The following is a 26,521-nucleotide window of genomic DNA, read 5'->3' on the forward strand; positions in this document are numbered from 1 at the left end:
CACCATCTACGGTCCGTAATATCATCAAAGGGTTCAGAGAATCTGGATAAATTACTGCATGTAAGCAGCTAAGCCCGTGACCTTCGATCCCTCAGGCTGTACTGCATCAACAAGCGACATCAGTGTGTAAAGGATATCACCACATGGGCTCAGGAACACTTCAGAAACCCACTGTCAGTAACTACAGTTGGTCGCTACATCTGTAAGTGCAAGTTAAAACTCTCTTTTGCAAGGCGAAAACCGTTTATCAACAACACCGTCAGCTTCGCTGGGCCTGTGCTCATCTAAGATGGACTGATACAAAGTGGAAAAGTGTTCTGTGGTCTGACCAGTCCACATTTCAAATTGTTTTTGGAATCTGTGGACGTCGTGTCCTCCGGACCAAAGAGGAAAAGAACCATCCGGATTGTTATAGGCGCAAAGTTGAAAAGCCAGCATCTGTGATGGTATGGGGGTGTATTAGTGCCCAAGACATGGGTAACTTACACATCTGTGAAGGCGCCATTAATGGTGAAAGGTACATACAGGTTTTGGAGCAACATATGTTGCCATCCAAGCAACGTTACCATGGACGCCCCTGCTTATTTCAGCAAGACAATGCCAAGCCATGTGTTACATCAACGTGGCTTCATAGTAAAAGAGTGTGGGTACTAGACTGGCCTGCCTGTAGTCCAGACCTGTCTCCCATTGAAAATGTTGGCGCATTATGAAGCCTAAAATACCACAACGGAGACCCCCGGACTGTTGAACAACTTAAGCTGTACATCAAGCAAGAATGGGAAAGAATTCTACCTGAGAAGCTTAAAAAATGTGTCTCCTCAGTTCCCAAACGTTTACTGAGTGTTATTAAAAGGAAAGGCCATGTAACACAGTGGTGAGCATGCCCTTTCCCAACTACTTTGGCACGTGTTGCAGCCATTAAATTCTAAGTTAATTATTGGTTGCAATAAAAAAAAAAAGTTTATGAGTTTGAACATCAAATATGTTGTCTTTGTAGTGCATTCAATTGAATATGGGTTGAAAAGGATTTGCAAATCATTGTATTCTGTTTATATTTACATCTAACACAATTTCCCAACTCATATGGAAACTGGGTTTGTACTATATATTGGGTGTGTTGCGCGTGATCTCCTAAGACTGTGGGCAATTGATAACTGGTGCAGACCGCCTTATTTAAATGATGTTTTTGCGTGTACTATGGAGACACTCATTTACTCATTTCATGTTGTGTTTTGCTTGGGCAGCATGGTGCAACAGGGGTTAGTGCATGTGCCTCACAATACGAAGGTCCTGAGTAGTCCTGAGTTCAATCCCAGGCTCGGGATCTTTCTGTGTGGAGTTTGCATGTTCTCCCCGTGACTGCGTGGGTTCCCTCCGGGTACTCCGGCTTCCTCCCACCTCCAAAAACATGCACCTGGGGATAGGTTGATTGGCAACACTAAATTGGCCCTAGTGTGTGAATGTGAGTGTGAATGTTGTCTGTCTATCCGTGTTGGCCCTGCGATGAAGTGGCGATTTGTCCAGGGTGTACCAGACTTCCGCCCGAATGCAGCTGAGATAGGCTCCAGCACCCCCCCGCAACCCCGAAAGGGACAAGCGGTAGAAAACGGATGGATGGATGGATGTTGTGTTTTGCTCTGTTTTGAAACACGCAGCAAACCATTCTGTACCACTTTTCCTGGGCATTTTAGAAGCGTTCCTGCAGTGCCATCTACGACAGAACCCACTTTTTTAGCGCGCTCATAGAAAATAACAGCGACTGTGTGCTGGAATGTTCTAGACACAAAACAATGCATATTGCAAGTTTTTTTTTTCATATAGGAGGTATGTCAATAGTGTCTCCTATCAAAAAAAAGAATTGTCAAATGAATAAAAAATGCAACCAGACATTAAAACACATCAATTTAATTTGTTTTACTCAGTCCCTGAAGTCATCCATCAGCTAAAAAAGTATTACATTGTATTGCTAAATAAATGATATGCCTAGTATTTAAATTGTGGACCATCCATATATAATATATATCAGCTATAATGTATGATAATCCATAAAAGCATAGGTAGGCTGGAGCTGCAGCGCCATCCTCTCTTATCTTAAAGCTATCTCTGCGAAACTGCTAGTTTGCACATCCTCTTTAGACGTACTAGATAGACGCAAAACAGCATCCACAGATCAGTTTCAGCCTTGATAGATCACACTGTGTGTATTAAATAATTATATTTGCCTTTGCTCCTTACAGTATTGTTAGCGTTGTGACGATCAGTATCTAAATATTAATTAAGACAGGCATGCTCAATGGATTGGGCTCCTTATTAAGAGTAACAGACGCAATCATCTGCGCACAAGTTAAGTAGATCAGTTTTTTGTTGTGTTGTGTGTCCTTTAGTAGATCAAACCTAAAGTTTGCACGACTCTGCTTTAGTGTGTTTTATACATCCTTCACTTGAACAGGTTCCAGAGTAACCCCGGATTTCCACTGGATGCGCAACGACTGCTGAACGGCGCCACCACGGAACGACTCCGTCATCCGCCAATCCCACCGCCGTTTGAAGCGCATTGTTGGCAGTGAAATAGTGCGGAAACAAACGGTTTATTCTGTCCTTCTCAAGGAGCATAAGCACAGACTGTAAACTCCGTCCTGCCATTTGAGATATGTAGCGACCGCTGAATAGCAGCACTGCAGCCATCTCGAGCTTTGGCTTCCATTAATTCCCACGGGTAGGGCGTTTGCGACAGCACTGATTTGACTGGTGGAAAATACAACAGTTTTTCCTTGCAGAATGACAACTTTATTTTTCTATTTGTAGCAAGCAACAACACAAAAGTAAAATCATCCCTGGCGAGAGTTTTACACACACCGGTAACCACTCCCCTGCTTTCCCAGTCCTCGTATCAGCTGGTATTTGGGGGACGGCGTGGCGCAGAGTGGCCGTGCCAGCAATCTGAGGGTTCCTGGTTCGATCCCCAGCTTCTACCAACCTAGTCACATCCGTTGTGTCTTTGAGCAAGACACTTCACCCTTGCTCCTGATGGGTCGTGGTTAGGGCCTTGCATGGCAGCTCCCGCCATCAGTGTGTGAATGGGTGAATGTGGAAATAGTGTCAAAGCGCTTTGAGTACCTTGAAGTTAGAAAAGCGCTATACAAGTAAAACCCATTTATTTGTATCAGCTTGTATTTGACACAGGGTCCCATTATAGCTGTCCAGAACATGCCTGTAATAGGATTCTTTGATTATGGACCGCCAGAATCAGCATGTTCTAATCCATTTGTGTTAATAAGCTGATATTACAAACCCTGTTTCCATATGAGTTGGGAAATTGTGTTAGATGTAAATATAAACGGAATACAATGATTTGCAAATCATTTTCAACCCATATTCAGTTGAATATGCTACAAAGACAACATATTTGATGTTCAAACTGATAAAAAAATGTGTTTAGCAAATAATCATTAACTTTAGAATTTGATGCCAGCAACACGTGACAAAAAAGTTGTGAAGGGGGCAATAAATACTGATAAAGTTGAGGAATGCTCATCAAACACTTATTTGGAACATCCCACAGGTGTGCAGGCTAATTGAGAACAGGTGGGTGCCATGATTGGGTACAAAAACAGCTTCCCAAAAAATGCTCAGTCTTTCACAAGAAAGGATGGGGCGAGGTACACCCCTTTGTCCACAACTGCATGAGCAAATAGTCAAACAGTATAAGAACAACCTTTCTCAAAGTGCAATTGCAAGAAATTTAGGGATTTCAACATCTATGGTCCATAATATCATCAAAAGGTTCAGAGAATCTGGAGAAATCACTCTACGTAAGCGGCATGGCCGGAAACCAACATTGAATGACCGTGACCTTCGATCCCTCAGACTGCACTGTATCAAAAACCGACATCAATCTCTAAAGGATATCACCACATGGGCTCAGGAACACTTCAGAAAACCACTGTCACTAAATACAGTTTGTCGCTACATCTTTAAGTGCAAGTTAAAGCTCCACTATGCAAAGCGTAAGCCATTTATCAACAACATCCAGAAATGCAGCCGGCTTCTCTGGGCCCGAGATCATCTAAGATGGACTGATGCAAAGTGGAAAAGTGTTCTGTGGTCTGACGAGTCCACATTTCAAATTGTTTTTGGAAATATTCGACATCGTGTCATCCGGACCAAAGGGGAAGAGAACCATCCAGACTGTTATCGACGCAAAGTTCAAAAGCCAGCATCTGTGATGGTATGGGGGTGCATTAGTGCCCAAGGCATGGGTAACTTACACATCTGTGAAGGCAACATTAATGCTGAAAGTGAAAGGTACATACAGGTTTTGGAACAACATATGCTGCCATCTAAGTGCCGTCTTTTTCATGGTCGCCCCTGCTTATTTCAGCAAGACAATGCCAAGTCACATTCAGCACGTGTTACAACAGTGTGGCTTCGTAACAAAAGACTGCGGGTACTTTCCTGGGCCGCCTGCAGTCCAGACCTGTCTCCCATCGAAAATGTGTTGCGCATTATGAAGCGTAAAATACGACAGCGGAGACCCCGGACTGTTGAAAGACTGAATCTCTACACACAACAAGAATAAGAAAGAATTCCACTTCCAAAGCTTCAACAATTAGCTTCCTCAGTTCCCAATCGTTTATTGAGTGTTGTTAAAGGGGAACATTATCACAATTTCAGAAGGGTTAAAACCATTAAAAATCAGTTCCCAGTGGCTTATTTTATTTTCTACGTTTTTTTCAAAATTTTACCCATCACGTAATATCCCTAAAAAAAGCTTCAAAGTGCCTTATTTTAACCATCGTTATATACACCCGTCCATTTTCCTGTGACGTCACATAGTGATGCCAATACAAACAAACATGGCGGATAGAACAGCAGGGTATAGCGACATTAGCTCGGATTCAGACTCTGATTTCAGCGGCTTAAGCGATTCAACAGATTACGCATGTATTGAAACGGATGGTTGTAGTGTGGAGGCAGGTAGCGAAAACGAAATTGAAGAAGAAACTGAAGCTATTGAGCCATATCGGTTTGAACCGTATGCAAGCGAAACCGACGAAAACGACACGACAGCCAGCGACACGGGAGAAAGCGAGGACAAATTCAGCGGTCGCCTTCTAACCAACGATTGGTATGTGTTTGTTTGGCATTAAAGGAAACTAACAACTATGAACTAGGTTTACAGCATATGAAATACATTTGGCAACAACATGCACTTTGAGAGTGCAGACAGCCCATTTCAGGCGCGCTAAGAACATATATTTTTCCACGATTTCAGCACTCAGGTTAACCATACCTAAATAGACACAAAATACAGCATTACTACACAAGACTACCCGAATGTACTCGAATGATTGAAAAAAATAAATGTTTTTAAGCTAAATTATTGGTAAACACAGTTTATGTATAATAATTTACTTAAAACCGCGAGTAATGAATAAAGTTTTCATCAATTAATATATTCTGTAGACATACCCTCATCCGCTCTCTTTTCCTGAAAGCTGATCTGTCCAGTTTTGGAGTTGATGTCAGCATCTGCTTTGAGTGTCGCAGGATATCCACACATTCTTGCCATCTCTGTCGTAGCATAGCTTTCGTCGGTAAAGTGTGCGGAACAAACGACTGACCATTTCGTCGGCTTTCCCCACAGCCTTGTATTTTGAACAAATTGCGTCCAATTTCTTGCCACTTTCGCATCTTTGGGCCACTGGTGCAACTTGAATCCGTCCCTGTTCGTGTTGTTACACCCTCCGACAACACACCGACGAAAGTGAGAAAATGGCGGATTGCTTCCCGATGTGACGTCACGTTGTGACGTCATCGCTCAGAGAGCGAATAATAGAAAGGCATTTAATTCGCCAAAATGCACCCATTTAGAGTTCGGAAATCGGTTAAAAAAATATATGGTCTTTTTTCTGCAACAACAAGGTATAAATTGACACTTACATAGGTCTGGTGATAATGTTCCCCTTTAAAGAAAAAATAAAGTTTATGAGTTTAAACATCATATATCTTGTCTTTGTAGTGCATTCAATTGAATATGGGTTGAAACGGATTTGCAAATCATTGTATTCTGTTTATATTTACATCTAACACAATTTCCCAACTCATATGGAAACGGGGTTTGTACATCCATCCCTGCCAATTTGTACGTTTTCAATGTGTAAAATACAATCCGCCTTGAACAAGGAGTATTTTATTTTGGAAAATAAACCGGATGTTTTATTTGTCTGTGCTGGACTTTCTGTCTAACACGAGGAGATTTTAGATACATTGATCCGTCGTGTTGCACCGTCTGGCAAATATAGAAGAAGCTATGCGCATCTTTAGCTCAGAAATGTCGGTGCTGGTGAAAACTGACACATTGATTTGAATGGAAACAGAAAGAGTTTGTTCCATTTATGGACGTGTTGTCACTGTAGTGTCTTCATTTTTCAAAACTTCTGCAATGACCAAACATTATGTACTTTAAAAATCCCCATCACACCCATAAGTACTTCAATTTATGTGTTGCGCCATATTTTTCGCTTGCTGCTCGGATTCAAATGTCATTGATCAACAGGCTCATTGGTATGCATTTGAATTCATGAGGTACTTTGCATTGACCCTCTATAGCTGAAAGTGGGTGTGTAGAAGGCAGAGAGGTATATGAGGCGGAACCTGGTGCACGTTTCCAGGCAGAGTGCGATTTATTAAAGGAAGATTGAGTGGAGGTGTGTGTATGCACACATTTTTAAGTCGGAATATTCTTGTGGAGACACACTGTTAGTGAGACCCCTGAGCTTTATGTGTTAAAGAACAATAGATAGGTTGACTGGCAACACTAAATTGTCCCGAGTGTGTGAATGTGAGTGTGAATATTCTGTTGACCCTACGATGAGGTGGCGATTTGTCCAGGATGTATTCCGCCTTCTGCCCGAGTGCAGCTGGGATAGGCTCCAGCATCCCGCGTGGCCCCGAGATGGACAAGCGGTTAAGAATGGATGGATGGATGGAAGTAGAAAAAGATCAGAAACAAAGACACCTTCTCATTCAATGTGTTTTCTTTATTTTCATGACTATTTACATTGTAGATTGTCACTGAAGGCATGTGGTGTTATGTACTTAACAAAAAAAGGTGAAATAACTGAAAACATATTTTATATTCTAGTTTCTTCAAAATAGCCACCCTTTGCTCTGATTACTGCTTTGCACACTCTTGGCATTCTCTCGATGAGCTTCAAGAGGTAGTCTAGTCACCTGTAATGGTTTTCACTTCACAGGTGTGCCTTATCAGGGTTGATTAGTGAAATTTGTTACTTTATCAATAGGGGTTGGGACCATCAGTTGTGTTGTGCAGAAGTCAGGTTACTACATAGCCGACAGCTCTATTGGACAACTGTTAAAATTCATATCATGGCAAGAACCAATCAGCTAACTAAAGAAAAACGAAAGGCCATCATTACTTTAAGAAATGAAGGTCAGTCAGTCCGGAAAATTCCAAAAACTTTAAATGTGTCCCCCAGTGAAGTCGCAAAAACCATCGAACGCTACACGAAACTGGCACACATGAGGACTGACCCAGGAAAGGAAGACCAAGAGTCACCTCTGCTTCTGAGGACAAGTTAATTCGAGTCACGAGCCTCAGAAATGGCACTTTAACAGCAGTTCAGATCAGAGACCAGATGAATGCCACACAGAGTTCTAGCAGCAGACCCATCTCTAGAACAACTGTTAAAAGGAGACCGCGTGAATCAGGCCTTCATGGTCAAATATCTGCTAGGTAACCACTGCTAAGGAGAGGCAACAAGCAGAAAAGATTTGTTTGGGCCAAGAAACACAAGGAATGGACAGTGGAAATCTGTGATTTGGTCTGATGAGTCCAAATTTGAGATATGTTGGTGTCTTTGTTTGACGCAGAACAGGTGAATGGATGAATTCCACATGCCTAGTTCCCACTGTGAAGCATGGAGGAGGAGGTGTGGTGGTGTGGTGGTGTTTTACTGGTGACGCTGTTGGGGATTTATTCAAAATTGAAGGCAGTCTGAACCAGCATGGCTACCACCGAATCCTGCAGCGACATGCCATCCCATCCGGTTTGCGTTTAGTTGGACAATCATTTATTTTTCAACAGGACAATGACCCCAAACACACTTCCAGGCTGTGTAAGCGCTATTTGACCAAGAAGGAGAGTGATGGAGTGCTGCGGCAGATGACCCGGCCTCAACAGTCACCGGACCTGAACCCGGTCGAGATGGTTTTGGGTGAGCTGGACCGCAGAGTAAAGGCAAAGGGCCAACAAGTGCTAAACACCTCTGGGAAGTCCTTCAAGACTTTTTTCTTTCTTTCTTTCTTTCTTTAGTTTATTCGAACATGAACACACTTACATCATAATACATCACACAATTTCATATCATTTCATTTTACATCATGCCCGAAAAGGAGTAGTAAGAAACAAAGCTTATTTAATCCTACCCCTTTCTCACTTCAAGCGTTTACAAATATATAGAATCATTTACTGACCTTTTATATAATAAAATAACATCTATGAATTAGTATACAACAGTTAAGTAATATGTAATTAATTAATTAATTCAGTCATTATTAACATACTGAGATACTTTCAACCTTATTTTCAATAAGGTTGAAAGTATTTCTCATAATTCTTCTTTTTTGTACTCTGTAAGCACTATTATTTTGAACAACCTCTTAAACTGGATCATATCAGTACAATTTTTAACTTCTTTACTTAATCCATTCCATAATTTAATTCCACATACTGATATGCTAAAAGTTGTAAGTGTTGTACGTGCATATAAATGTTTTAAATTATTTTTTCCTCTAAGGTTATATTTCTCCTCTTTAGTTGAGAAGAATTGTTGTACATTCTTTGGTAGGAGGTTATAGTTTGCTTTGTACATCATTTTAGCTGTTTGCAATTTTACCAAATCACCAAACTTTAATATTTCTGACTTAATAAATAAAGGGTTTGTGTGTTCTCTATATCCAACATTATGTATTATTCTAACTGATCTTTTTTGTAACACGGTTAGCGAATGTAGCGCACATTTGTAGTTATTTCCCCATATCTCTGCACAATAACTCAGATATGGTAACACTAGCGAGCAGTAGAGAATATGCAGTGATTTTTGGCCCAGGACATATTTTGCTTTATTCATTATTGAAATGTTTTTTGCCACCTTATGTTGTATGTTTTGTATATGAGATTTCCAGTTCATTTGATCATCTATTAATACTCCCAAAAATCTAGTTTCTTTTACCCTTTCTATGTCTACTTCGTCTATTTGTATTTGTGTATGATGCTCTTTTCTACTATTACCAAATAGCATTATTTTAGTTTTACTGAGATTCAAAGATAGTCTGTTTTTGTCAAACCATCTTTTTAATTTGTTCATTTCTTCTGTTATTATTTGTATTATCTTCTGTGTGCTCTCTCCTGAACAGAAAGCAGTTGTGTCGTCTGCAAATAAAACCAACTTTAAGTCCTTCGTAACCTTACAATTGTCGTTTATATAAAGATTGAACAATCTTGGTCCCAGTATTGACCCCTGGGGTACACCACAGGATATATCTAGCCGTGTTGACATATTTTCAACCATATTTACATATTGCTTCCTGTTGGTTAAATAACTTCTTACCCAATTCAATACCAAACCTCTGATGCCATATCGTTCTAATTTTCGTATTAAAATATCATGATTAATTGTGTCAAATGCTTTTGTTAAGTCCATGAATACTGCGGCCGCACATTCTTTACCATCTATTGCATTGGTAATTTCCTCTGTTATTTTGGTTAGTGCTATTGATGTTGAGATATTTGCTCGGAATCCATATTGGTTCTCCACAAGCGTCCCACTTTTGTTAATAAATAAATCTAATCGACTATTGAATAATTTTTCCAAGATTTTGGAGAATTGTGGAAGTAATGAAACTGGTCTGTAGTTAGTAAACTGGTGTTCTCCATTCTTATAAATTGGTACGACTTTTGCAATTTTCATTATATCAGGGAATTTACCGGTTAAAAATGATACATTGGTGATATATGTCAGAGGTTCTGAAATGTCTTGTATAACCTTTTTTATCGTTACCATATCTATTCCATGACAGTCGGTTGAGGTCTTGGATTTACAATTTTTTACAATTTTGATTATTTCTTCTTTTGTTACACTTTTAAGAAACATGGAATTGGGATTTCTGTCTATGAGCTCACTCAAGGCCTCAACTGACCCATCATCTGCATTTGGAATTCTTTGATCCAGATTTTTTCCGATATTAACAAAATAATCATTGAAACGTTCCGCTATTTGGTTCATATTGTCATTTTTTGTATTTCCATCTAGAAAGTACTGGGGGTAATCTTTCTTAGCACCATTTTTAATTATGCTATTTAGGATGCCCCATGTTGCTCTCATGTTGTTTTTGTTCTTGTTTAATAATTGACTGTAGTATTCCTTCTTACATGTTCGTAGTATACCAATTAGTTTGTTTTTATATTTCTTATACTTATTTTCTGCCTCTATAGATCTCTGTGTTATAAATATTCGATATAATTAGTTTTTTTTGTGACAAGCATTTTTCAGTCCTTTTGTCATCCATGGTTGGTTGTTTTTCTTTTGCTTCTTACTACGTTCTTTCCATGGGCAATGTTTATCATAGAGTGTAAGAAAGGTGTTAACAAAATTCCCATATGCATCATCTACATCATCTTCATTATATACGTTGTCCCAAATTTGTTTCCTCAGATCATTCCTGAAGGAAATCATTCCTTCCTCTGTGCATAGTCTTTGAAATGTCTTTTTGTCAATATTCTTCTTCCTGTAGTTCCCATCATAAATAGTAAAGACTGGCAGATGGTCGCTGATGTCGGTTGTTAACAGTCCACTTGTTGTGTTATTTTCAAAGACATTAGTGAAGATATTGTCAATAAGTGTAGCACTGTGACTTGCAATTCTGGTTGGCCTTGTGATTTGGGGATACAAACTCATACTATACATTGTATCTGTGAAATCATTAATGGACTTTTGCTTGTTGGGGTTCAAGAGATCAATGTTGAAGTCTCCACATAAAAAAGTACTTTTTGACTGATTCCATTGAAAGTTCCCTTAATCCAGTCTTTTAGAAAACCATTTTAGGTGACTACCTCTTGAAGCTCATCGAGAGAATGCCAAGAGTGTGCAAAGCAGTAATCAGAGCAAAGGGTGGCTATTTTGAAGAAACTAGAATATAAAACATGTTTTCAGTTATTTTACCTTTTTTTGTTAAGTACATAACTCCACATGTGTTCATTCATAGGTTTGAAGCCTTCAATAACAATCTACAATGTAAATATTCATGGAAGTAAAGAAAACACATTGAATGAGAAGGTGTGTACAAACTTTTGGCCTGTATATATATATATATATATATATATATATGTATGTGTGGGAAAAAAAATCACAAGACTATTTCATCTCTACAGGCCTGTTTCATGAGGGGGGGTACCCTCAATCATCAGGAGATTTTAAAATCTCCTGATGATTGAGGGTACCCCCCCTCATGAAACAGGCCTGTAGAGATGAAATAGTCTTGTGATTTTTTTCCCCACACATACATATATTGCGCTCTACTACGGTATCGAGCACTATTTTTTTGGATAACCTTATTAAGACATATATATATATATATATATATATATATATATATATATATATATATATATATATATATATATATATATATATATATATATATATATATATATATATATATATATATATATATATGACAGACATTACTGGCTTTTATTCAATAAAGTAATCACTAACAGTTGTAAAATTAAGATTGTGAGAAATATTCTAAAATATAAATCATAATTTGATCTGTGTTGTGTTGAAATTCTAAACATTCAACGAAGGTGGTACCTGATTCCCATGAGTTGACAGTGAGATCATTATTTTGAATTTTCTCTCACCTTATCAATGTTGTGGCAGAATAAAAACTACACAAGCTACAAATAACCTTCATGCAAATCAACTTTACTGTAAAATGTTTCACAAAACAGCATTTTAACAGTACAGGAAAAAAATATGTCAAGAGCCTGTATTGTGGCGTATTTTGACCCCAAACAGAGACTCAGGTAAAAGTCAATACAAAAAGGACTCAATAACAAAGGAAGCATACAAGTGTGAAAGAGGCAAACAACTCAAAGTCCAAAAGATTAAAAAAGCAAAGGCAACAAAAGGTTGTTGTGAAAAAAGGAATTTAGAGAATAATAAAGTACATATAAGAGTAGCACAAAGCCATAGAACATAAACCAGATGCAGGTCAAAAGTAAATAAATACTCACTCGCCATGACAGGCAAAGAATAAAATAGGTAGATGGTGACTACAGGTAGCCAACATAGGGCAGAGCCACTGACACGGGCCTAGAAAAGGAACAATCCAGTAACCAGAGTGGCAACAGCCGGGGTCTGATTACTTAGTGTGAACAAGTAAGAGACAGTGGCTCTGCAACAGAAAAGCGATTTAGGAGCAGAACTGGCATGACAGGTGGCAGTCAGAAACATGACACAATACAAAAATAGTCTTTATGATAAAAATATGAATTAAAAATAAGCACAATATATAAATATGAATGACAAATTGCATTACCTTACCTGGTATGTGTACACCTAAATTAGGTTACTTAACAAATCCATAACAAAACAATGACCCAGAAAAGTGCATCTAATTGTTGCTAAATTTATTTTGACTCTCGGTCATTTTGAGTTATTTTCCAGTGGCTGTGACTCTAGTCAAGTCAGGCGGCTTAAAACGGATCCCAAACTAACCACTCGAACTGTAAATCGGCTCTTGTTCTTCACTTGACAGAGCCGTTCAAAAGACTTGACTCGTCCGCCAATGTTACATTTCTGGTATATATTGAAAAAGAAAAAGTAAAATACATTTATTTTTATGTCTGTGTTGGCCCTGCGATGAAGTGGCGATTTGTCCAGGATGTACCCTGCCTTCCGCCTGAGTGCAGCTGGGATAGGCTTTAGGCCCCCCCGTGATCTTGACGCTAATAAAGTGTGAGGAATAGACCGTAGTATTTTATAATGAAAAATGATTCACGTTTGATGATCATAGCTCGGTTGGTAGAGTGACCGTGCCAGCAACTTGAGGGTCCTGGGTTCGATTCCCGCTTCCGCCATCACTGCCATTGTGTCCTTGGGCACCTGCTCCCAGTGCCACCCACACTGGTTTAAATGTAACTTTGATATTGGGTTTCATTATGTAAAGCGCTTTGAGTCACTAGAGAAAAGCGCTATATAAACCAGTGTTTTCACTTCACATCATGTCTGAACCAAAGCCAAATTGTCCTTGGTTTGAACGTTCTTCCCATATATGCGTGGATTTTGTTCCAGTATTCCAGTTCATCAGGTTATTTGAAGACTCTAAATTGCCAATGTGAGTTGTTGTCTCTATGTGCCAGGGTGCACACCACCGCCCAAGGAATTCCAGTGGGATAGGTTCCAGCTCACTTTTGACCATGAGGATAAGATAAGCAGTAGATACAGTATCCTAATGTTTCATATTAGAAGCTGCAAAGATCGAACATCCAAGCGACAAAATGTGTTTTTGTGTTTGAGGTAAAAGCAGTTTTTGACCTGTGCTTCAACTAATTTATATATTTCCTTGTGTTTTATTTCATTCCAGTTGGCCCAAACGATCATCTTTCCAAAGAGCGGAAGACCAGTCAGTGAATTATGAATGTTAAACAAGATGACCTCCTCTCAGCAGCAGCAGATGATGCGAGGTCCTAGGTGGAACCGGGCCTTGTCCGACCCTTTGTTTGTACTGCTCCTTGCCCTCCAGCTGTTGGTGGTTGCGGGTCTGGTACGTGCGCAGACTTGCCCCTCTGTCTGCTCCTGTAGTAATCAGTTCAGCAAAGTCATCTGCACACGGAGGGGCCTGCGCGAGGTCCCTGATGGAATTTCTACCAACACGCGCTACCTAAATCTGCAAGAAAACCTCATCCAGGTGATAAAAGTGGACAGCTTCAAGCACCTAAGACATTTGGAGATCTTGCAGCTGAGTAAAAACCACATACGCAAAATAGAGCTTGGGGCCTTCAATGGACTCGCTAGCCTCAATACCCTGGAGCTTTTTGACAACCGCCTCACCACAATCCCAAATGGGGCATTTGAGTACCTGTCCAAACTAAAGGAGCTATGGTTAAGGAATAACCCTGTAGAGAGTATTCCCTCCTATGCTTTCAACAGGGTGCCCTCATTACGGCGGCTGGACCTTGGGGAACTTAAAAGGCTTTCCTACATATCTGAGGGAGCCTTTGAAGGGCTGAGTAATCTTCGCTACTTAAATCTGGGAATGTGCAATCTGAAGGAAATCCCAAACCTTATTCCCCTGGTGAAGCTGGATGAACTGGAGATGTCAGGAAACCAGCTCTCTGTCATCCGCCCTGGCTCTTTTAAAGGGCTCGTCCATCTGCAGAAGCTATGGATGATGCATGCTCAGATTCAGACTATAGAGAGGAACTCGTTTGATGACCTCCAGTCACTCGTGGAGCTTAATTTAGCCCACAACAACCTCACCCTCTTGCCGCATGATCTCTTTACCCCTTTGCATCATCTGGAGAGGGTGCATTTGCACCACAACCCATGGAATTGTAACTGTGACATTCTCTGGTTGAGCTGGTGGCTTAAAGAGATGGTCCCAGCAAACACCAGCTGCTGCGCCCGCTGCAGCTCACCGACTCACCACAAGGGGCGCTACATTGGCGAGCTGGATCAAAACTACTTTCACTGTTATGCTCCTGTTATTGTGGAGCCCCCTGCCGACCTAAATGTGACAGAGGGGAGCGCTGCCGAGCTGAAATGTCGAGCCAGCTCTTTGACCTCAGTGAGCTGGATTACACCCAACGGGTCCATCATGACACACGGTGCGTACAAGGTCAGGATCTCAGTACTAACTGACGGCACTCTAAACTTCACCAACGTTACCATGCAGGACACTGGTACGTACACATGCATGGTCAGTAATTCAGCCGGTAATACAACAGCATCTGCCACACTCAACGTGTCCTCCACTGAGAATAGCAGCTTCAGCTACTTCACCACAGTGACGGTAGAGACAATCGAAACGCCACATAACGAAGGCTTTACCACCATCGTACAGCAGAAGGTGGGGCCCACTCCATCTGCTCGAACATGGAAGTCTATTTCCCCCACCTCTACAACCACTACCACAGTTCAGACCCCTCTTTCTACCCGAACCACAGAGAAGACCTACACAATACCCGTCACTGAATTTGGTGGGGAAGGCTCACTGAATGGCTTGGATGAGGTCATGAAGACAACCAAGATTATCATCGGCTGCTTTGTCGCAATCACACTCATGGCAGCCGTCATGCTGATCATCTTCTACAAGATGCGCAAACAGCACCACCAGCAGAACCACCACGCGCCCACTCGCACCATTGAGATCATCAACGTGGACGAGGACTGCGTAACCGGTGGACCAGGCATGGAGAGCCACTTGACTTTGCCTCCTCTTGAACACGAGCACCTCAACCATTACAACGCATATAAAACTGCATACAACCATGTCTCCACTATCAACTCCATACACAGCTCAGCGCATGAACCTTTGTTAATCCGAGCCAGTTCGAAAGACAATGTACAAGAGACCCAAATCTGAACATGTTCCTTTTGTCCCCCTTGTCATGGAATCACACGAAGACTTTGCTGACAGTACATGTTTAACGATTCGTTTTGAGGAGATAGCTCAAACACGGACGAACCACTGTGTGTTTGGCAAGTCAGTGGTCGGTGATGTTTCTTCAATGACTTTGGTAATTAGGGTATGTCTGTTACAAAAAGTGTCTTTACAAAACAAAAAGTTATTTATTTAAGAAAAAAAATATTGTTGTTAAATCAAGAAAAAAAACAGTATTCTACAATTATTTTTTCAGGACTTAGTTTGTTTTTCTTGCCTTTTTCTTATGTAGATTGACTGAAATGAATTGTTTATATTTAGTAAACTGAATACTTAGTTTTTTTTCCAGAACATCTAGAACAGATTAGACTGGTTTCCTCAGCTGTGGAGTAAGTGATGAAGTATTTTACGACTATTTGGAAATTGGAAGTACATATCGTACGGCATCAAAACATGCCAAAAAAAAACTTCAGCATAAAAACGACACTCTTCGTGCGATCGCGAGCTCATTCTGCGTGCGTTCAACAACAACTTTTAACAATTTGATGTCATTAAAGATAGATTATTTTAACTGACACATATTTTTGTCTGGATATGTGCACCCCAGGTAATTGCAATCTACTTTATATGATAAAAGGTAGGTAATGTATCAGTGCTCTGATGTCATAGTGCACGTGTCACAAGTGTGATTCCCTCACAATGGGATCAAATTTGTGTCATTGTATGGTTTTTATTTTAAGCACTGTACTTCATAAGGAGTGATATAACGTGTTATTTTGTCTAAACTTGAGACTCTAAAGACTGCTCTTACACACAGTTCAACATTAACAGTTCCCTTGGATTGCCTTTGACTAGGAGACAGTAGACATTTAAAGTGACCAATCAGAAAGGAGGGTAATTGCCGGGACATAAATTAATAAAAAATAAATTAATGTTGCACGCGTGGAGAAAGAGATGGACACATTGCGATTGCACGGGCAAAATGAGTCTGCACACATTGAGTGTGCTTTTTACACCATAATATTGCTCATTATTTCAAATTGTTCAGCAACAATTGGTAGCAATGATATCTGATCATGTCACGGTCCAATACAATATATCCCCCTCTTTTCTGTAATAACAGTTGAGGATAACTTAGAATATATATTTTTTAATTATACTATATATATATTGGTTATCTTATGCATATAATTTGTATGAATTGGCCATTTTTTTACTCAAGTGCCCAGTTTCCAAGAGTTGTTTTTTGTTGTTTGGTTGTTACCACTGATTGCAATAAACTCACTGAAACCTTGAAGGGAAAACGGCAAAGGTTAAGCAAAATGGAAGAATAGTTTAACATGTCACTCATTTGCATATTTATATCCATAATTGTGTGAATGCTTTGGAGCATTCACACATATGGTTTTCTACACCAAAATCCATCTATTTATTATTATTATTCAACAACTTATTCTTCTCCAGATTTTGGCGCACCCTACCTTCCACCTTTTTCACCTGATTCAAACCGTTTTAACTTCAAACTGTTCAGCCTATTCAGGAATCGCGGGCTTTCCCTTGACAAATTCCAAAAATTCCCAGATTTCCAAGAATTCCAGGTTTTCCGGGACATTTTTCAAACTTCCACCATTTCCACATGTTTCAATCTATTCAAACCATTCTACCTTCAACACATTCCACCATTCTTGAAATATAAACTATAATTTTTCCAAGTTCAAAAAAATTCCAGGATTTTCCAGAATTCCTGGTTTTCCAAAGCCCTATTTCCACCCTTTTTTCTGGCGACTACTCATCAAACAATCCTCTTAATCAGGACAAAAAACTGGAAGAATTCCCGGTTTTCCCGAAATTCAAGGAATTCCGGAATACCATTTCTCAATTCAACATGTTACTACTTCAACATTTTTCGACCGATTTTAAAACATTCAACACAAACCATTTCAACTCATTCCGACCATTCAAGTTTTTTACCATTTTCAAAAAAATTCCCGCTTTTCCCGAAATTCCCAATTTTGGGGGAAATTTCCATTGAACAGGACATTCTTCAAAATTCCACAACTCCCACATTTTTTAATCTGATTTAAACTGTTCCAACTTCAAAATGTTCAGCCTGTTTGGCAATTGTGTGCTCTACTTCAACAATTCTAATAAAATTCCAGGATTTCAGTTCAACTTCAGCATTGGAGCATTCACATGCAATTCCTTCAGGAATTGCCTCATCTTGTTTGGAGTTAAAAATGTTTCTGCAGGATCCTTAGCAACCTTTTTTTCGAGCACATACCCCTCACCTCATCTACAGGGCTGAAGGACTGCATGCTGTCAGAGGCAGACTAGTGAGCTTAAACCCTTTATACAGCTGTCTGAGCACATTGCCTGTAAACTGCGTGCCACATTTCCACATGTGCAGTACCTGGCAGGCCCACAGCCACCCACCGCCTGCCAGCAAAACAACTCGGCCCTTAGCAGCAGGTTTTGTGGCTCTAGGACGTGGCGTGTGTGGGAGCGAGCACCAGCCAGATGTCTGCTGTACCTGCTTTACTCCCCCAACTCCATTTACATTTTAATCGATGGGCTCATGGGCACGGCTCTGCAACGTTTCAAACAGCCCACCAGAAAAAAAATAATACCAACAATCATAAATTCAGTCAAGCCCAACATTTACGATAAAGTATATTTAATCTTGCTTGTCCCTTTTTATCAAGATTAATTCAGCTTTGTTACAGATTATTCTAAGAACATAAATATATACAGTCGTGGTCAAAAGTTTCCATACACTTGTGAAAGACAATGTCATGGCTGTCTTGAGTTTTCAATCATTTCTACAACTCTTATTTTTTTGTGATTGAGTGATTGGAGCACGTACTTGTTTGTCACAAAAAATATTCATGAAGTTTGGTTCTTTTATGCATTTATTATGGGTCTACTGAAAATGTGACCAAATCTGCTGGGTCAAAAGTATACATACAGTAACATACATGATAAATATTGGTGATGTAGAAAAGTTACAATCAAATCAAATTAGGTTCATGGCATGGCCTCTAAACTTCATGTGGTCGATTATGATTGACGACACCTGTTGACTTCTCTGAGCCCAGACAATGGGAAAGTCAAAGGAACTCAGCACAGATCTGAAAAAATGAATCATTGACTTCAACAAGTCAGGAAAGTCACTTGGAACACCATTCCTACCGTCAAGCATGGTGGTGGTAGTATTATGCTCTGGGTCTGTTTTGCTGCCAATGGAACTAGTGCTTTACAGAGAGTAAATGGGACAATGAAAAAGGAGGATTACCTCCAAATTCTTCAGGACAACCTAAAATCATCAGCCCGGCGGTTGGGTCTTGGGTGCAGTTGGGTGTTCCAACAGGACAATGACGCCAAACACATGTCAAAAGTGGTAAAGGAATGGCTAAATCCGGCTAGAATTAGGGTTTTAAATGACCTTCCCAAAGTCCTGACTTAAACCTCATTGAGAACATGGAGACAATGCTGAAGAAACAAGTCCATGTCAGAACACATTTAGCTGAACTGCACCAATTTTGTCAAGAGGAATGGTCAAAAATTCAACCAGAAGCCAAGGGACATGTAACCAAATATTAACATTGCTGTATGTATACTTTTGACCCAGCAGATTTGGTCACATTTTCAGTAGACCCATAATAAATTCATAAAAGAACCAAACTTCATGAATGTTTTTGTGACCAACAAGTATGTGCTCCAATCACTCTATCACAAAAAAACAACAGTTCTAGAAATTATTGGAAACTCAAGACATGCATGACATTATGCTCTTTACAAACTTATGACCACGACTGTATATATTTTACTGGAATCAATCAAAAATAGTAATAAATAATACAATTTAATTATGGCAATTATTAGAAACATCACATCTAATTTGGTGGAACTTACTGCTGGCCTGTGCAAAAAAAAAAAAAAATTATAATTTGACATACAGACATAAAGTTGGTAAAAAAGAAAAGAAAAAAGAAATAGACAAATGTGCTTAATGTTATTAGTTTGCTCAAGAAGTCAGGGACAAATACAGCGGTACCTCATTTTCGATTATTAAGGGAATAAGCGGTAGAAAATGGATGAATGGATGGATGGAATCCGTTCCAAAGTGTCTGTTGAAAACAAAATCGGATGATAACTGAAACTATTGTTCCTATTAGGACACAATGAAAATCAAGTTAATTGATTTCAGACATCCCCAAATACTAACACAATATGCTTTTTGATATAGAATATTTGTAGTTTTACAAGCGGAAACAATGCAAAATGCATACGCACTAAGACTGAAATTGATAAATGAACATTTAACATCACTTTCACTCTTTTAATAAAAACTCTTTAATTTTGTTTATGCAATACCACGAATGCACGAGACAGAATTTACAGCACAACACGTTATACTGTCGTGACCAGGCAACATAATGCGCTTAAGTATAGTCTTGCTTGCTCTGCAAACATTTCCTGATCGACCCTCGTCCTCTTCCATCAGCAGGGAATACAAGGTGGAACTAGTCTTTGAGAAACAGTAGGAAGGGGATTCATAGGCCCCCATTCTTGGTGGTTTTGCTGACACATGAAATTGGGAGGTGCACTATCCACTTTAGCCGCCAGATGGCAGTAGAGTGATTATTATCTTAAAATGTGTTTTGTGACGATTCCAACTTTGACCACTGTGTCAGTTGCTCTATAAGAGGGGTGTCAAATGTACGGCCCAGGTTTTTTCCGGCCCTCAGGATGAGTTTGCTAAGTATAAAAATGAGCCGTCATTTTTGAACGAAAGAAACTGCTGTTCTAAATTTGTCCACTAGATGTCCTAATAGCAATTCTTTGTATCTTTGTAGATGATGCTACATATATTAAAAAAAAATAAATAACCACACGATGTTAGTGCACCAGTCGAGGAAAATGAGCAAACTACATAAATAACATCCTGTAATTTGATTGTGATATCATTTTTTTTTATCTTGATAGATTGAAAATTAACACTAACGAGTTGACTGATGAAAATGATCACAGAAAGTATAAAATAACGACAAATAAAGATAGAATACTATTAACCGCAACATGTAAGTGTAAAAAAAAAACTAACATTATGATTTGTACATTTTCAGAATGTGCTTGTTCTATTTCTAAACAAAGAAAACAATCTGAAGTTGTCTTTATTTTTAAGTTATCATGCCGTGATTTTACCAGTCCGGCCCACTTGGGAGTAGATTTTTCTCCATGTGGACCCCGATATAAAATGAGTTTGACACCCCTGCTCTATGGAGTGGTACTTTCCATCATTTTCAGCAAACTGCATTGCAAAAAAAATGTACACAACCGCTTACTCTCAGGAATGGGACCATATAAATCCCTTCCCTACTGTAGTTCTCTTAACAGGAGCAAATGTCATCTCTAATCAATGTAAGACCAAGTGCTACATGAAACCGTAGATGTCAGCCGGTAAGCGCCATATTACCCATGTTTGTTGGGCTTGACTTATCCTAGCAGTGTGGTGCGTTACGGGACACTCTGTAAACATGGACTCTTAGGCTCTAATCGGCTTCGATTGAACTATTACTGAATGCTACAACATTATTTGCTCTGTCGTTGGTCGGTTTGCAGCCGTACTCAATAAAAAATGTCACTAACAGGTTTAATTATTCTAAAACTGTGTGTGAAAACCCAGACATAGTTTGCCTAAAACCCGAATCATAACAAACCGTATAAAATCAGAGGTACCACTGTATTGTATATTAGCAACTGAAGTTGCTAAAGTACAAGTTCATGCTTAAAACCTGCATGTTATTTTTAAAAAGCTAACACAGTTAATTGCATCCTATTTCATTTTATGATTTTTCTTTTTTTCTAACAAGGAATTCCTTAGCGAATCATCACACTGATGTGATGTATTAGGTCCAACAACAAAAGATATACATAATTGTCTTTTCCCTTCCAGGCTTATGGAGGAAGCAGCGTCGATTATGAACACTTTGGGGGTGCAATGTCAGAGTCTAATGAGTCTACCCAGCATGCCCACTGTTTGTGTCAATAGTGTCTAGGATAATGATATTAATATTAAGCTGATAATGTGTTTAGCCCCTTTGAAGGAAAAACACTAATAGATTTGACGTGAGTGTGCTGCACATTTAACAAGTGTTTTATATAAATGCTTAATTAAGATCCCCATGCAATTTTGGTCTAATTGAGCTATATTTAATATGCTTTCTGACATCCAAACAAAATATATCACATTGCACTTGTAATTCTCTAAATCCCATTGGAAGTTCCATATTTGGGACATTGTTGTTACAATTATAATAATTTTTGGTCCTAAACTTCCCGTTTGGTCTTTAGTTGAAGGTGATTTGTGTTGGAAATTTGATTACTTTCAATTGCGTCACACTCCTTCATGTATGTAAGATATTGCCATGTTTTGATCAGCATTTCTTCCTGACACGAACCTTTTTTTTTTTAAGAGGAAATGTAGTTGTAGTAGTAGATTTATACAAAAATACATTTTGAGATTGCATCATTTACAAATGTCAAAAATCAAGTGTTTTGTTGTCTGTTTTGTTTTTACTCGTACCAACCAGCTGTTTAAAAAAAATGTGCTGTACAAGATTAAGAGGTTGATTTTCATGTAAGAATTATTTTATGACCTTTAACAAGATATGGGGATTGATTATAGAGAACAGAGTTTGTAGTACATAAAATATGGTTAAAATAAACTCTTGTTGTTTTTGGTACTGTCTGTGCTCTTCTGTGTTGTATCAATCAAATTTAAGAAAAACAATATTTTAATTGTTTTTTTCCAGGAGGTTACAAATATGAAATCTAAAGTGACTTGTGGACTTTTTAAACATTATTGTTACTTTGTTGAAAAACTGTTGCATTTAAACCACAACATATGAAATATCAGATTTTGTTATTTGTTTATTTTAAAAGCAATTCAAATACAAAACTTCCAAAGTCGGAGAACATAAACATTTGCAAACATGTTTTTTATTTGCAAACAAAAAAATGGATTAAAAAATATTAATATATTCATACATATATATATATATATATATATATATATATATATATATATATATATATATATATATATATATATATATATATATATATATATATATATACATAAATACTGTACATATACATATTATATATAAATACATAATGTACATATATATATATATATATATATATACAGTATATATATATATATATGTATATATATATATATATATATATATATATATATATATATATATATATATATATATATATATATATATATACATATATATATATATATATATACACAGGATTAGGGTTTTTCATTTAAAGAGAACTACGAAAAATGGCAACATTATCTTTTTTTTAACAGAAAATCTTACAATACACAAAACATATGTTTACGATTGCACTCAAATAACAATTTTACAAGATCAAAATATCAATTAAAGGGCATTAAACACATTGGGCTCTTGTCGCACTCAAAGAACAATTTACATTACATATAGTCTGCCATAATCAAGGATTAGATTAGAATACAATAAAAAAGCTTTATTGACATTATATTAAATGTTTCATGATTTATGGTTGCCACTCCTGGTATGTGCTTTAAGAAAAATAAAATTATTAATAAATACTAAAAACAAAACTATGGATAAATGTACACAGATAAGCCATGTAACAGGTAAAACACACATTTGTTAAAGATAAAACATACATTTTAGGAATTTGTTAAAAAATTCAGTCATTTCACTTGCATTAGTTGACGCTAATTGGGCGGTCTTAATTCTGCTAATATTTGGCATCAAGCCAAGCAGCTGTGTGCACGTCTACGTATCTACACATGCACAACAAGGGAGCTGGTTAACTTATATAAGTGTAATATATGTGTGTTTGTGAGAATGGCAACATGCTGTCTGAGTGACGTCACTGAGTGAGTGGGCGAGTAAAGAGAGAGAGAGATAGAGTGCACTGCACAGTGAGTGATGAATAAGTCCGGTTGTGTCCTGCAAAACTAATAAAAAAGCAACCAGATTGTCACAAATCGGTGGCTTTGTCGTTCTGACCCGAAAGCGGACCTTTGCAGACCCATTGTAAAGTGAAGGGTGTTACTCTCGACGAAAACATCGACCCTGAAGAGAACGCCTGCTTCTCGACTACGGTCTGCACCAGAGCCGAACAGCAGGACAGGTGTAAAAACTACAATATTACCTGTCACTCTTTATAACTCCTTGTGCAGATCTGAATGCTTATTTTTTAAATGTTTAGCTACGTCGGTCACCTGGTTTCTCAAGAGTGTCAAAGTAATGCTTAGTTAAGTATGTACTTATTAATTTATTTCATTCTTTCGTATTTCATTAAAACAATTATCATTTATTTTCAAGAAACAGTATAGAAATGAATAGCAGTGTAGCTTTAATGTCAACTTACCTACAACAATGTTTGTCAATATTGCATGCATACATCACAGTGAACACAGTCCACGGTATGTCCCATTGAGTAATATTTATTATATTTATTATATAATATTGCCTTAATCCTCATGGTCATGAAATTCACCAGAGCTGCACAGTTACTGAAATCTTCATGATAAATTCCTTGTTTGATATTAGATACCTTGCACTCCCCTCCACCTTCCGTTTGAAGATGCTCAACAGGGTTGAGGTCTGTAGATGTCCTTGGCCACTCCCATCACCTTCAGCTCATTAGTGAGACACTTTTGGTCTTGGGAGGTGTATTTGGGGTCATTATACATGTTGGAAAGCTGCTACGTGGTCCATTGTCCGAAGCGCTCCTTCAAAAGGTCACACAGTACATGTTTCATTTCTGCAGTATTATATACTGTAATAAAAATAATGGTATGTGTGTGGTGTACTCACTTTATGATATACTGTACATAAACACACACTTTTGTTTCTATATTTTTGCGCCGAACGCTGCCGTTTTAGCATCCATGGTCTTTAATTTGCTGCAGTGTTCTTGCTGCACCCAATCTTCTCTCAAGTACCATGGGCCTGATTTACCAAGATCAAAATACCACGTGCTAAACAGTGTGTGTGCAAATAACATAATTGTGTGTGATCTACTAAGTGCGTGTACAATTGAAAATTGGTGCAGACCGCCTTATTTAAATGACGATTGTGCGTGTAGTATATAGGCGTTCACCATGGATACAGACACTTGATCATTTACTGAACATTCCTGTTATCATGCACCTACCTGTGGTGTTTTGTTATGTTTTCAAACATGCAGGAGACTTTTTACGGGCATTTTAGAAGCGTGCAGTGCTAATCTAAGAAAACCCAAAACCAGTGAAGTTGGCACGTTGTGTAATTCGTAAATAAAAACAGAATACAATGATTTGCAAATCCTTTTCAACTTATATTCAATTGAATAGACTGCAAAGACAAGATATTTAATGTTCAAACTGAGAAACATATTTTTTTGTTTTCAAATAATCATTAACTTAGGATTTAGTGGCAGCAACCCATTGCAAAAAAGTTGGCACAGGCGTATTTTTACCACTGTTACATGGCCTTTCCTTTTAACAACACTCAGTAAACGTTTTGGGAACTGAGGAGACACATTTTTGAAGCTTTTCAGATGGAATTATTTCCCATTCTTGCTTGATGTACAGCTTAAGTTTTTCAACAGTCTGGGGCCTCCGTTGTGGTATTTTAGGCTTCATATTGCACCACACATTTTCAATGGGAGACAGGTCTGGACTACAGGCAGGCCAGTCTAGTACCCGCACTCTTTTACTATGAAGCCACGCTGTTGTAACACGTGGCTTGGGATTGTCTTGCCGAAATAAGCATGAAAAGGACGTTGCTCAGATGGCAACATACAGTATGTTGCTCCAAAACCTGAATGTACCTTTTAGCATTAATGGTGCCTTCACAGATGGGTAAGTTACCCATGCCTTGGGCACTAATACACTCCCGTTCCATCACAGTTGCTGGCTTTTGAACTTTGCGCCTCGAACAGTCCGGATGATTATTTTCTTCTTTGTTCCAGAAAACAGGACGTCCACAGTTTCCACAAACAATTTGAAATGTGGACTCGTCAGACCACAGAACACTTTTCCACTTTGCATTAGTCCATCTTAGATGAGTTCGGGCCCAGCAAAGCCGGTGGCGTTTCTGGGTGTTGTTGATAAATGGCTTTTGCTTTGCATAGTAGAGTTTTAACTTGCACTTACAGATGTAGCGACAAACTATAGTTACTGACAGTGGTTTTCTAAAGTGTTCTTGACCCCATGTGGTGATATCCTTTACACACTGATGTCGGTTTTTGATGCAGTACCACCTGAAGGATCGAAGGTCACGGGCATTGCTGCTTACGTGCAGTGATTTCTCTACATTCTCTGAACCTTTTGATGATATTGCGGACCGTAGATGGTGAAATCCCTAAATTCCTTGCAATAGCTCGTTGAGAAATGTTGTTCTTAAACTTTTCGACAATTTGCTCACACATTTGTTCACAAAGTGGTGACCCTCGCCCCATCCTTGTTTGTGAATGACTGAGCATTTCATGGACGCTGCTTTTATACCCAACCATGGCACCCACCTGTTCCCAGTTAGCCTGTCCACCTGTAAGATGTTCCAAATAAGTGTTTGATGAGCATTCCTCTACTTTGTCTGTTTTTTTTGCCACTTATGCCAGCTTTTTTGAAACATGTTGCAGGCATCAAATTCCAAATGAGCTAATATTTGCAAAAAATAACAAAGTTTTCCAGGTCGAAAGTTAAGTATCTTCTTGTCTTTGCAGTCTATTCAATATAATATAGGTTGAAAAGGATTTGCAAATC

General features: G+C 38.6%; 1 protein-coding gene across 2 annotated transcripts in view; it reads left to right on the forward strand.

Annotated features, from left to right (window-relative positions):
* Nucleotides 1-16,815, forward strand: part of lrrc4ca (leucine rich repeat containing 4C, genome duplicate a) — a 176,601-nt gene extending 159,786 nt beyond the window's left edge. For both annotated transcript variants that reach the window (XM_061969963.1, XM_061969964.1), the window contains exon 3: nt 13,675-16,815. In XM_061969963.1, coding sequence (XP_061825947.1) covers nt 13,729-15,675 — 1,947 coding nt within the window. In that variant the 5' untranslated portion in view covers nt 13,675-13,728 and the 3' untranslated portion in view covers nt 15,676-16,815. The remainder of the gene's footprint in view (nt 1-13,674) is intronic.
* Nucleotides 16,816-26,521: the final 9,706 nt, after the last annotated feature.

Source organism: Nerophis lumbriciformis, linkage group LG10 (genome assembly GCF_033978685.3).
Source record: "Nerophis lumbriciformis linkage group LG10, RoL_Nlum_v2.1, whole genome shotgun sequence".
Lineage (NCBI taxonomy): Eukaryota > Metazoa > Chordata > Actinopteri > Syngnathiformes > Syngnathidae > Nerophis > Nerophis lumbriciformis.